The sequence below is a fragment of the Elephantulus edwardii genome, unplaced genomic scaffold (assembly GCF_000299155.1).
Source record: "Elephantulus edwardii isolate Elephantulus edwardi_28Jun2011 unplaced genomic scaffold, EleEdw1.0 scaffold00004, whole genome shotgun sequence".
NCBI lineage: Eukaryota > Metazoa > Chordata > Mammalia > Macroscelidea > Macroscelididae > Elephantulus > Elephantulus edwardii.
This window is the reverse complement of record NW_006399754.1, coordinates 17,497,159-17,510,874: the sequence shown is the minus strand read 5'-3', so window position 1 is coordinate 17,510,874 and position 13,716 is coordinate 17,497,159. Positions and strand designations below refer to the sequence as shown.

At 38.2% G+C, this 13,716-nt stretch overlaps 1 protein-coding gene across 1 annotated transcript in view; it reads left to right on the top strand.

Moving 5' to 3' along the window:
- The window catches only part of GPR180 (G protein-coupled receptor 180), a 35,232-nt gene that overhangs the window by 10,634 nt on the left and 10,882 nt on the right, over window positions 1-13,716 (top strand). The window contains exons 3-5 of the mRNA XM_006879573.1: window positions 2,011-2,211; window positions 10,169-10,349; window positions 10,496-10,545. Of these exons, the coding sequence (XP_006879635.1) occupies window positions 2,011-2,211; window positions 10,169-10,349; window positions 10,496-10,545 (432 nt within the window). The remainder of the gene's footprint in view (window positions 1-2,010; window positions 2,212-10,168; window positions 10,350-10,495; window positions 10,546-13,716) is intronic.

Below are 13,716 nucleotides of genomic sequence, written 5' to 3'. Positions count from 1 at the left end.
TATTGTACTTCAAGGTGCATCTAGCAATGACTTTTTTAACTATGAAAGCAACTCCATTTTTCCTCACCTTTTCATCTCTGGAGTAGTATATCATATGATCATCTGATTCAAAATGCCCCATGCTGGTCCATCTCATCTCACCAGTGCCTAGTATGTCAATACTTACGCGTTCCGTTTCCTTCTTAACAATATCTAATTTTCCCACATTTGTGGTTCTCACATTCCATGTTCCAGTCACTAGTGTCTGCTTACAACTGTTCCTCTTCCTTTGTATTTCCATACTCAGTTGCCTTTTCTGTCATTCTATGTGTGTTCTGTTATACATAGGGTTTTCAGAGGCCTGCTGTTTTGGAAGTGTATGGCCAGTCCTTCTTCCTAGTGTATGTCAATCTGAATGTTCAGATCTTTTAGCTGGTAAAAATATAGTGGTGCATTTTTATATTACTTTTTTCTCTAATGGAAAAAGTGATAAAGCAGCAGCAAAATATAACTTTTAAATAATGAGATCTGGATTATGTAATTGCAGGGTCCACATTTTAAAAGCCTTATTGCTGACCTTTTTTGATCATATGTTCAGTTCTCTCTAAAGATCTCCAAACTGGAATCTTTGCTGCATTTTTAGTATACAAAGCAATACAGTATGAAACAGTGTAATTGTCAGCCAACTGAAGGTAGCTCAGAAAGCAGCATGTGCTATGATATTGTTAATAAAATGTCTTGATAGTGTTGATTGGTAGTTGTTAATTTTTTTATATTTAAAAAATAGTGTATATGATTTACATTTGTATTATATTTATGTAGCTGAGGTTTTTGAATGTATAAACAGACCCCTGAGCGGTACAAAGTTAAGCACTCGGATTCTAGTCAGAGGTCGGCAGTTTGAACTCAGCAGAAGTTTCTCTGAAGGCTGGCCTGGTAGTCTACCTCTGAAAGGTCACAGCCTTGAGAACACTGTGGTCACTTCTGCTGTCTTCACCTGAGGTCACCGTGACAGGGCTGGCTCGGTGGCGGCTAACAGCAACAAAGCTTTGTTTGGAATCATGCTCTTGGAGTGAGATTTGCATGTACTGTTTCACTTAGACTTCCTCACCCTTACTACTCATTATTTACCATGTTTGGGATGCTACTCCCTTTACACCCTGTGAGTGCCTCTTAGGAATCGGTCATACTTTTCCATCTGGAAGGGATATTAAGTATCATTAATGTTTTTCAAAAGGAGCTAATGGCTTAATCTGTAGGGCATTGCTCTGTAACCCAAAAGCAGCTGCTTTCTGGCAGTTCAGATCCACCAGCCGCATAATAGATGTAAACAGTGATAGATTTAAATGCTGTCTCAATTTAGATCTTCTATCAGCTCTCTGCTGTAGGTAATATCTTCATTTTACAGATGGATAAACTGAGTGTCAGTGCTTATGTTACTTGCCCATGGTCATATGACAGAGAAGTGTTGCAGCCAGGATTTAAATACACATCTGTTTGATGCCAACATCCAGGAAATTTTTGTCTCACTATATCATATGCCTCACATGAACCAAGTCCAATATAAACATGCTTATTATCTCTCAATAATTTCTAACAAGAGACTTTGGAAAAATCTATTGAAAATATTTGTCAGCCACAGGTTTTAAATGTACTGTAATGATTTCCTCATGGTCCATTTTAAATTGAAATCAAGGAGGAATTTCCAGGAATGCTGCTGAACCTCTGTGGAAACATTGAAGATATTTAAAATTTAAAATCAAATTTTGGTGGAATAATTCTAAACATTTCTGCTGTTTCAGAGTACTTCATTGGTGATTCTGCTAGTTAAAAAGAATGTGTGGGTTTTTTGTGGGGTGTTTTTTCCCCATACTTGCTTTATGATTTGCAAGCTTGTCCGAGACTCTGCAGGTATTCCCAAGACAATAAGAAGTAAAAAATAAATGTTCAAACTTCAAGTTGGTCATATGACCAAAACAGTTTAACATTTGAGAGTTTGCTTTGAAAGTGTTGTTTTCTTTTTCCTTAAAGTGACTATGAATCAGACTGAACACAATCTGACAATATCACAGATTCCGCATCCAGAGACATGGCACGTGTTCTATGCAGACAAGTACACATGCAAGGAGGACTCGGCACATTCTCAGGCGGAAGATATCCAGTTTGAAATGATGTTGTTAAATCCAGATGCCGAAGGGAATCCGTTTGATCATTTTGGTGCTGGCGAGTCTGGTAAGAATAAGGATATCCATTTATTAAATATATATTCTGAATTCAGAAAATGACTTGTCAACATATATCTTCATGTTGCTGCTTTTAGAATATTAAAATTCTAAAACTAAATTAAAGACACTGAGTCCAACAAGTAGGGAATGGTTAACTTAATCTTCTTAACAACATTTTTATAGCCACAATCTCTTTTTATAATACTGGAATTACTATATAATAATAAGCCAAAAAAGCAGAATGTGAATTTTGTATTGCATTATTTCAGGTGTATTTTAAAATGTAATAAGTACAATAACATGAATAGTTTGTTTCTATAATCTGGCTGGTAGAATTAGGGACAGGTTTTGGTTTTCTTGATATTTTCTAAAACTGTTATTTTTGTGATAGATACTTAGCATTCTTACAGGAAGAGAACCGTTTGGTTGAGCACTGAAAAGCTTAGTCATTGGCTCAGATTGAAAAGCCAACTACTTTTTAATGACTGTCCAATTTCTGGGTTGTTTGAGAAAGTTTAGGGGTGGCGCTCATTTGCACTTACAACTAGTTTAGGGGGGGAAAAAAACCAGTGTGTAATGCTTTTAGGAATCACATTTATACCCATGAAATAGTTTGTCAGAATTTTAGATTGACTTCAGTGCTGCCCCTTTAAACTGAGACTCCTAACCCAAATAATGAACTACTTCTTCTATCAAGTGTCATAGCTGACTTGTGAATTAGCATATCAGAATGAGAACTAAGATCTCTGAGCCATCTGTCAAGGAAAAGGATCTGAGCTTACCTCATCATGAGTTTATTACCCATTTGGAAGCATCAATCTACTTAGAGAAGATTTCAGTTCCACTGCATCTCATTGGGCTGAAGAGGGAAGGAAGGGCCTCATTAGCTAACTGGATTAGTTCAAGGTGTAAATTATCCCAACCGGAAAAAGCAGCTCAGAGAGTGTGTGTGTGTGTGTTTTGGATACTAGGTAACAAATAACATGGAGAATGAAACTTTTTTTTTTAAATAACCTTTAACCTTAAAAAAACAATGCACACAGAGTGGGCTGCTAAGTATTTTCACAGTTAATTTTAAAAATTCTTTCTGTGAAGGAAATAGCCTGTGTTCTTAAGCTTCTCAAAGGGCTCCACAGGAAGTAACACTCTACTCCAGTCACTGGTACATGAAAATCGTGCTTCCTTTGAGGGAATTCAATCTAATAGTCCTTTCCGCCCTTGCCTTCCAAGCAGTGGGCTTTTGTCTCTAGAGGTCATTGTACTGTGTGGGTCCCTGTGGCCCATCTAGATTCTGATGCACTTTCTTCCCCACTAATGCTGGCTTCTGCATGTTTTTCCTGCTCATTTAACATTTGAGTGGCTTGCTTTGTGCCTATTGCCGTGCTTGGGCCAATGAATGCCGGTCACACAGGCCAGCCTTGTCCTGAACTTCATCTGGACCTTCTAGTTTTTCTCAACATCTCGAATCATTGCTGTTGATCTGTTTTCCAGCTTTTGGTCCTATTCTGATTTTTATCCTGTGGCTGACCGATTTTAAGAATACACTTAACATCGAAAAGCTTTCTTAAACTGAATGAGCAGAGCTACACTGATTAGACCACCAAAAAATATTTAAACAAGGACTAAAACCTCACTATCTTAAAGTATTTTCACTACAAAGGAATAGTGATGGTGTAAAAATTATGCAACACTAACAACCTGCAGGGATGGGTTGATAAAATGTGGAAGAAGTCCCCAAAAGTTAATGACTGGCCCAAATAATAAAGATTACATTATTTTATTGATTAAAATATCTTCGGTCAGCTATGAGTTTTTCCCAACTTGGTGATTCTCAACAATGACAAAAAGCTTTTGTGATTAATTCTTTATTGAATGAAGCCTAACTTGGTGCTTCTCAACCTATCTGAATCACTGTGCATCAGAAAAACAAACCAAAAAAAAAAAACACAAAAAACCCAACCCAACACCCCCAAAACAAAACAAAATACCCACTCCCAGAGAATCAGATAAACTTGACTTTGGAAAGGAAACTAGACCTTAATAGTTAGTCAAAGTTTTGTATGAACCTGCATATTTTAAAGACATTCTGCGGTGTTTAGGCAATGTGTTGGCGTATAAGTAAAGCCTTAAGAGGAATCTTTCTACCACTTATCCTCAGCTATGAGATTTATTTCTAAATACTATCTTGAGCTAATTCATTTTGGGAACATTTACCAGTTTGTCTAATTATTGTTCCTAAAAAGAGAAAATTGGTTTATGCTGTTGTTAGATGCTATCAATGGGGTTCTGACACAGAATAACTGCGATTTATAATAGAATGAACCATTCCCCACTCCTGTGCAGCCCTCCTCACATCCATCTTCCCTCTGAGCCCATCTCCCTGAGTCTCTTCTCCATCCATCGAACTGAGAGTCATCTTCTTTTTTGCCCACCTTCTCCCAAACCTGATGATCTTCAGGACTGACCCTTTCTGATAACATGTCCAAAGTACATGAGACAAAGTCTTCCCTTCTTCCTCTTTTCTGAGGAACATTCTGGCTATACTTCTTCTGAAGAGAAACATGTTCTTTCTTCTGCCTGGTCTATGTGTGTTCAATATTCTTCACCAACACCAAACTTTTTTTAAAAAAAAAATCAATAGTTTTTCGGTTTTCCTTATTCATTGTTCTGCTCTCGCATGCATGTGAGGTGACTGAAAATGTCAGGGCTTGGATCAGGTGGACCTCTGTCCTCAAAGAGGCATCTTTGATCTTTAGCACATTGAAGTCCTTTACAGCAGATTTGCTCACTATAATATGTCCCTTGATTTCTTGACTTCTGAGCTCCATGGAGTGTCGATTGTGAATTCAAGCAATGTGAAATCCTTGACAACTTTTAAAATTTTCTTTTACCACGATTATTGTTTATTGGTCCAGTTATGAGGATACTGGTTTTTTTTGTATTGAGTAGTAGTTAATATTGAAAGCTTTTGCCTTTGATCATTATCATCAAAATTGATTTGTTATGTTTTTTACTAAGAATTTACTGTTACCACATTGCTGAGAGGTTTAAATGAGAAGAATAGCCTGGTACAAATAGCTGCAGTTGATGTGACATGTTATTCTTGCTAAAGTTTCATTATTTATTCCCTTTCAAACTAATTATGTATCTATCATATCTATTTTTAGCTAATCTCCAGTTTTAGAAATTGATCTAAGGTTTTAAAAGGGGGGGATTAAGGGTGCCTCTTGGCACAGCAGCAAATAGGAATTTAAAGCTTTAAATAAATAAAAAGGCTTCTTGAAAATTGAGGACCTTCAGGGAGCTCTGGTGGCCTAGTGGCAAGACACTGCACTGCAATCCCAGAGATACACGGTTCAAATCCACCAGATGGTTCAAATCCACCAGATGCTCTGCTGGAGAAAGAGGGGGCAATCTCCTCCTGTACCAGTCAGATCTGATTTGACGGTACACGTAAAAAATAATAAAATAAGAATAAAGAAAAAAATATCGTTAAAAAAAATTGTGGACCTTCATTTACTGTATTTATGTTCCTGTGAGAGACCATAAGACCAAAAATCCTGAGCATTAAAGCCTTTGCATTTTGAGACACATACGGTGGTTTTCATTGGCACCATCCAGACTTTGCCCCAAGTGTCTTCTCAGTGGGTTTAAGATCCCAGTTGTGGTTTTTGTCTCCTCCATCTCCCAAAAGACAGCAGGTTGGATCTTTCATTTAGTTTTGGTAAACGCTGCTTTATAAATTGAAATATTTTTATCTTAAAGTAACAGGAACTTGAAGGCAAATGGTAAAAGCAAAGGAAAAGGAGTTATCTTTATCAAGTTGATGATCAGGGAACTTTATTCAGTGTCTCTGCCAAGCTGTCTTTTGACACAGCTTTGTCCTGAGGTAGCGTTCTTCATGCTCAAAGTTAGCTGCTGCCATTGTGGGCATCACATTTAGATCTGACAACATCCTACGGACAAGAAGAGATAGTTTTCCCCCTTATATTCCTCTTTTCAAACAAGGAACCCCTTTCTAGTAGCTCTCCTGTCACATTTCATTGTCCAGAACTAGTCACTTTATTATAATACATTGTAAGTGGGTTTTAAGGTGTTGGCAGGAAGACTGACCTCTGATCCGTCAACCATTCTGTCAAAGTAGGCTTTAGGTGTACTTACCTCTTCCTGGCACAGGTTACGCAGTGTCTCTGATTAATGAGACTCCTCAGGGTTTGTGTTGAGGTGTTTGGGTCTCTGAGACAGCGTGGATAGTGTGAGAATATCTGAGAGTGTTCCCGTGGGTCCTGCCCGCGACAGGACTTCTTTCCAGCTTCTTTACCTCCTTCTTCCGTCTCATCTCTTGTCATTTGGATGAGTCCACATATGTGAGTCTGATTCAACTTACACCAGTTGGTTTTTTCCCCTTAACTTTGAAAACACTTTGTTCCATTCAGCTTGTCACACAACCTACATATTCATAATAACAAGTATTTACCATCCATTTCATACTCATGTGAGAGTCGTCATCTTCTTAAGAGCATATTTAGGAGACACATATTCGTAGGAGTATATGTGAAAGTGACAGTATCGGGTGGTTTTGAGTCCCAGCATGGCCTGTTTGAAGTGCCAGATTGGAAGCTTGAACCCACCCAGAAGGGCCTCAGAAGAAAAGCCATATTTGTATTTAACTCTGGTTTCCAAAGCCTTGTTTTCTGCTATCTGGAAACTATTAAGAATGCAGAGACTTACTCTTTCCCCTCAGTACAGAGAGGATAAGGCTGCTAGCTGGTCTGGCCTAATGAGAAGTTAAAAAAAGTTCATCCACTAAACACAGTGATGAGCTTTGTATTTTAGAAGCATGTTCTTGAACTGGCCACTCTTAACCTGAATACGTGAATTCTCTCAGGCCTGGAAAGATTTGGAGAAAAACACTGAACATACTTGGCAATGTGATCTTCAACAGTAGTTGGAAATAAGAAAAAAATGATTGTAATTTAGTTTATTGAATGGGATGTACGTATTCTAGTAGAAAACCCAAAATGATCAAATGGAAGAATGAGGAGATGACTGCGTACCATTTGTCCTAAGATGTATAGAACCTTATTTTCTTTATTAAAGTATTCTTATAAGAAAGCATACGTATTTGTAAAAAAACCCCATTTTCCTGTGTCAGGTATTTGTGCAATCAGAACTGAACTGTAAACTATTCTTGTAATATCTAGTTATTTTGAAAGATTTATATAATGTATTCTGGATAAATAAACAAAAACAGTGAAGAAAAAAAAGAAGAAAAGCCTGGTGAGGGGTTGCTGATGGTCCCAGCCGCGCACATCCTGTGGGGAGAGCTGTGCTCTGTACTCAGAAATACACACATTGCCATAAATTCGCATTGATTCAACAGCGATTGTTTTTCTTTTAAATAATTTTACCACTCAGTTTTAATTGCCAGTGAGCACAGATTGCTTTCTGCTTGTAAAAAATGGTAGCAGGACAAACATTAAATTGATAGGTGAAGAGAAAAAAACTAGGGAGGCGTTTTCCTACAGGTGATTTACTGAAAAGAGTAGGAAAACCAGCATATTTTTATCTTTACGATATCTTTCAGACAAGGTTATGGTAGGAATAATTTATGTATAATTCAGTGAATAGAGTGTAGCGTCCATGTCCTAGTTCTGTTCATTTTGTATATTGATATATCTCAGCAGAACTACTATATGCTAGCTTTTCCTAAAAGTTATATTTCATTGAATAATCTTGGAACTTTTTTTCTGGTGATGCATGTTTTATTTTCAAAAGTATCTTCCTTCTCTGTTATTCAGGTTGTATAGTAAATAGTCTGAGAATTTTCTTTCCGTGATGGATTTATAACTGAATGAAGCTAGAAATTTTATCCCAGAATGGATATTTTAGAAAAGATTGTGAATAAATGAAATATTTAATAGAAGTCCATGTCACTACTTTAAAGGAAAGATATAAACTAGATTCAAAACAAGATAGCATAAATTACTGATGGAGGATTGTTATTATATATGTAGCATTTCTTTTTTTTTTTTATTTCTTTGGTTACTACCGTAATTCTAGTCCCATTATTTCTTAAGCTGCAGGACTTTATAAGGGGCATTTAAAAACAAAAAACCCCTGTTTCTTGATCTTTTTGTAAACTTGCTTTTTTATCTGGATTAGAAGAGTGGACTCGCAGTACTTAAATATGTAGAGCAGGAGAGACACCCAGTGGCTAAAATACTGCTTGCCTCTTTTAAAAAAAAATTCAATCATTGAACTATTTTTTTGACTCATTTTTTAATATCTTGTGGTTGTTTTTCCAAAATTATTCTTCACACACTGGATGTATTTCCTTGTCTCCCTATTGACCGTTACCCTGAATGGAAGACTGGAGCAGATTCGACGTTCACGGCTGGAATGAAAGGCACCGCGGTTTATATTGTGCACCTGCAGACTTAGAGACAGCTCTGTTCACAACCAATGTCACTACCCTCCATCGTTACATAAGGCGAATGTGAAACCACTCCCAGACCTGTGGCATGAGTCCTGAGTCAGCAATCCTTCAGCAGCCTAGGGGCCCAGTAGCCCTGCTCCACAGAGTTCTGAAGGCTGTCGTCTGAAGGGAAGCTAATGGTCCTATCTTCTCCCCATGCAATGCCTGGCTGACTATTTCAAACCCAGCACAGCAGCTGGGTGCTTACTCACTGCACTTCCAGGTCTCAGCCCCACCGTGAGGGAATTACGAGTAAGTGTAAACCCTTCAATCAAAGCCAGCCTTCTGATTTGTTACAAAGATCGAGGAAAGTTTTTAAACTGCTAACTCGAACAAGATACCTTGAGAAAGGAGATTCTTATCATGAGACGCATGATGACTGTACTGAAAAAGGCTGGCAGCAGCTGTCTTCCTGCCAGCAAGCTGGAACGGACTGCCAGCCAGTCCTCCGTTTCTGAGGCCATAAATCACATGGGAGGAGATTGCCCATTGGGGCTGATGGTGGATCCAGGCCACCAGGGAGACGTGGCCTTTGCGTTAACATTGCCCACTGCCTCCGCACTACACTGTCAGAGCCCCCGCAGCAAGGGCTAGCGGGACTGCAGTGACTGCCACCTGTGTCTCCAAGACATTTCTCATCTGCAATCTGCAGATTTCCTTGGTTTTTCTTCCTGCCAACCAGTTCTCATCATGCAGTCATAATTTCTGCTCATTCAAGACATTGAAATCAACATGGCTCACTGTGACTCCTCTGACCTGTCCTAACCTTTCAGCTGCAATTTTGATTGTCTAACTTTCTTTGATACTTCCTAATTTGAATTTCCAAGAAATAATTTGATTAACCTTACTTAACTCTCAAGTCCCTGGGTGGTACAAATGGTTGTTGTTGTTGTTATGTGCCATCGAGTTGTTTGCGACTCATAGCGACCCTATGTACAACAGCCCTAAACCCTGCTCTGTCCTGTGGTGGTACATTGAATAAAACGATGAGAAAGCTCCAGCCCACCTTTAGGTCCTAGTGATCAATTTCCAAAAACTCATCTTTAGGCTCTGATGACGTCGCTGGTCCAGGGACCACACTTTGAAAACCATTATCAAGAGACACGAATTATCTTTGGCTGACTGTCTCCAACTCTCTTACAAAAGAAATCCTCTTTGAACATGAAAAGTGCATCTTTGGAGTGTTGAAACTATTGTTCTCATTTATGATTTTCAAAGAAAATTGTCATTTTATGGTGAGTTTCGGACCTGTTTGCTGACTTTAACAAACTGAATTTAAGAGTGCAGTTTAGTTTACTTTCGTGTGGTTACCATTTTGCCTCAGAGTAGAAACTGGTTTTGTCTTTATAGTTTCCTTTTTTCTGGTACAAAAGTGAATGCAGATACAGAACTATCTTTACAGCTGTGTAGACAGGCACATTGGAAAGCAGCCCACACTGTCTCTGGTTTTGTTTGACTGAAGCAGCACCCTTTCTTCTCTTCCCAGGACTGCATGAGTTCTTCTTCCTCCTCGTTCTGCTGTACTTCGTGATTGCTTGCATTTATGCCCAGTCACTGTGGCAGGCCATTAAGAAGGGCGGACCCATGCACACGATTTTAAAGGTTCTGACAACGGCCTTGCTGTTACAAGCTGGTTCAGCTTTAGCTAATTACATTCATTTCTCCAGGTAACTCAGAACCACTAAGGCCGTGCTCGTCGTTACATCTCATTAATCCTAATTAGTCCACCGTATTTTATTTATGCATGCTGTGATTATGACTGACTTTTAGACTTTTGCAATTTACACTAATACTCCCCTCTTCAATTCTTCAGATATTCCAAAGATGGAATAGGGCTACCTTTCATGGGAAGTTTGGCGGAATGTGAGTATTTTTTCTGAAAATTTTGTTCAAACATAAACTTGCTCTCTACTTCTTGGTTCTATTTCTAAAAAAACAGACATTTTAGTTGCTGTTGTTGTTGTTGTCATACAGTTGGTTGGATTTCAGCCTTACTGAAAACAGGGTTGCAGAATTAGCTCTGCTATGTCCTGTTTAATTTATTCTTTAATAATAGGTAATGAGTCTGGTCTTCCTGGCTTTATTTTAGAACTTGTTTTTATACACGCTCTCATTTTATCCTCAGTAAAAACCTCAGTGAGGTGTACATGATTATCCCTGTTTCATATAAAGACACTGAACTCCACCACATGAAGCAGTTACCCAAGAGGCAGCAAGACCACCCATTCGGAGCTATTGAGTCTCTTCGGGCCCACACTCAAAATCAAGTTTCTCCCACTTACATCATTTCTTATTCTGCTACACTGGCTTTCCCCCTCTAGTTCTGATTATACCTTTGATAGAGCTAACTTTAAGTTCAGCTTTGTTATTTATAAAACAAATTCTTATGAAGGAATTTTTTTGTAATTATAATAGGAAAATGCTTAAAAGTTCCTAAAATCGTGACTTTAAAGACAATTCAGAGGGACATCAGGACATTCTTAATCCTGGAGAACTAGTTAAGATTTGCTCTTAAAAAGCAGTTTTGGACTAGTAGGCAGCGATGGTAGCCAGTGGTCCATCTGCTTATGGACACCTGAACCTCAGCAAAGGACAGAAACCCATTCAATGGGAAATAGTAGATAGTCTCTTTCACAAGTGATTCTGGTTAAAAAAAGTTATTCTGGGTATCTGTTTACAGAAAAATGAAACAAGATTCATACTTCATGGTTCTTAAATAGAATTAAATCAAGGTGGGTCAAGTGTCTAAATGTAAAATCTTAACACTATAAAGATTATCAAAGAAAAATTAAAAATACATTTAAAGGGCTCTAGTTATAGCATAGACTATTAAACAACTAAAATTATGTAAGCAACTGAATATAAACTCAACTGGTAGGACGACCTGGAGATTGCCTTTTCCATCTTGTTGAAGAATGGGATTGATATTTGAATTGGGATTGCATTAAACGTGTAAATTGCCTTTGGTAGTATTGCCATTTTCACAACATTGAGTCTTTCTATCCATGAGCAAGGGATATTTTTCCACTTTTCAAGGTCTCTTTTTGTTTCTTATAGTAACGTTTTGTAATTTTCTTTGAGTAGATCGTTTGTGCTTCTGGTTAAATTTATCCCCATGTATTTATTTAATCCTGTGATTAGCTACTGTGAAGGGTATTGTTTTTCTCAGCTCCAGCTCTGTATTCTCTTTGTCACTGTACAAAAATCCAACTGATTTTTGTATGTTGATCTTGTATCCTGCCACTTTGCTAAATTGGTCCACTGTGTCCAATACTTTTCTTGCTGGGTCTCTGGGGTTTTCTAAATATACTATCATATCATCTGCACAGAGAGATAATTTTAACTCCTCTTTGCCAATTTGGATACCTTTTATTCCTTTCTCTCGTCTTATTGCTATCGCTAAGACTTCCAATACAATATTGAATAAGAGAGGTGATAGTGGGCATCCTTGCCTAGTTCCTGTTCTTAAAGGGAATGCCTTTAACCTCTCTTCATTGAGAACAATGTTGGCTCTCGGAATTGCATAAATAATTTTTAACTATGTTGAAGAAATTCCCCTCTAATCCTATTTTGTTGAGTGTTTTAATCAAGAAAGGGTGTTGGACTTTGTCAAAGAATCCACAGTCCTGATACTATGTTGCTGTTCTAGAGGACGAAGAGTAAGAGCCATGAAGTGAATTGACGTGTGCACACTCATGTTTATCTCAGTTTTATTTAGAAGAGCAAAGCGGTGGAACCAACCTATATACCTATTCATCACAGGAGTGGATGAACTATGTAGTACATGAATGCAGTGGAATACTATGTAACTTTAAAGAAAATGAAGAATCTGCAAAACACTTTATACTGTGAATTAACTTGAAAGACTTTTTGTTGAATGAATTACACCAATCACAAAAGGACAAACATAATATGAGACCACAATGATATATTGATGTATATGATACTGGAAGCAGGAGCAGCATCCACTTCTTAAACAACATGCCTCCGGGAACTCTGTGAACTTTGATAAACATCAGTAGTTGTAGAGAAACTTCAGGCCTTTTGTTCATAGGGCCGCTATGAGTCATGCTTGACTCAAAGGCAGTCAACAACAACAGCAACAACAATGATATAAGACTGCTAGAAAAGCACATAGACAAAGAACTGCTAGTAGTTCAAGCAGGATTTAGGAAGAGGCCATAGCAACAGGAATGTCACTGCTGATGTCACATGCATCCTGGCTGAAAGTAAAGAATACCACAAGAATGTCTGTCTGTGTTTTATTGGCTATGCAGAGTCATTTGACAGTGTTGATCATAACTATGGCTACGATTGAGAAGAATAGGTTTACCAGAGCACTTTCTTATGCTTTTGGGAAACCTGGGCCTAGACCAACAAGCTATTATGCAAACAAAGCACGGGAACACTACATGGTATAAAATTAAGAAACGTGTGCATCAGTGTTGTATCCTTTCTCCATACCTATTCAGTCTGTATGCTGAACATATTATTAGAAAAGCTGAACTCTGTTAAGAAGTATGTGGCATTAAGATTGGAGGAAAATGCACCAGTTACCTTCATTATGCAGATGACAACCTTACTACTGAAAGTGAGAAGGACTTGAAGCACTTGCTGCAAAAAGTTAAACACTGCAGCCTTCAAGATGGATTTCATCTCAACAGAAGAAAACAAAAATCCTTGCCACTGGACCAATAGGGAATGTCATTATAGAGAGAGAGAAGATTGAAACTGTCAACAACTTCATCTTAATTTGCATCCACAACCAGTCCACTTGGTACCAGTAGTCAGGAGATGAGTAGATACATTACACCAGGTGCGTCTGTGGTCAAAAGCTTCTCTAAATTATCAAGGACAGAGGTGTGCTTGATTCAGGCTGTGGTCTTTTCAGTCACTATGCAACTGAAAGCTAGACAGTGACTAAGGATGACAGAGGAATGATGCCTGTGAATTGGGGTGTTGGAGAAGAGTGCGGGATATCCCATGGACGGCCGTAAGAACAACAGATATCTCTTGGAGAAGGTACAGCCAGGA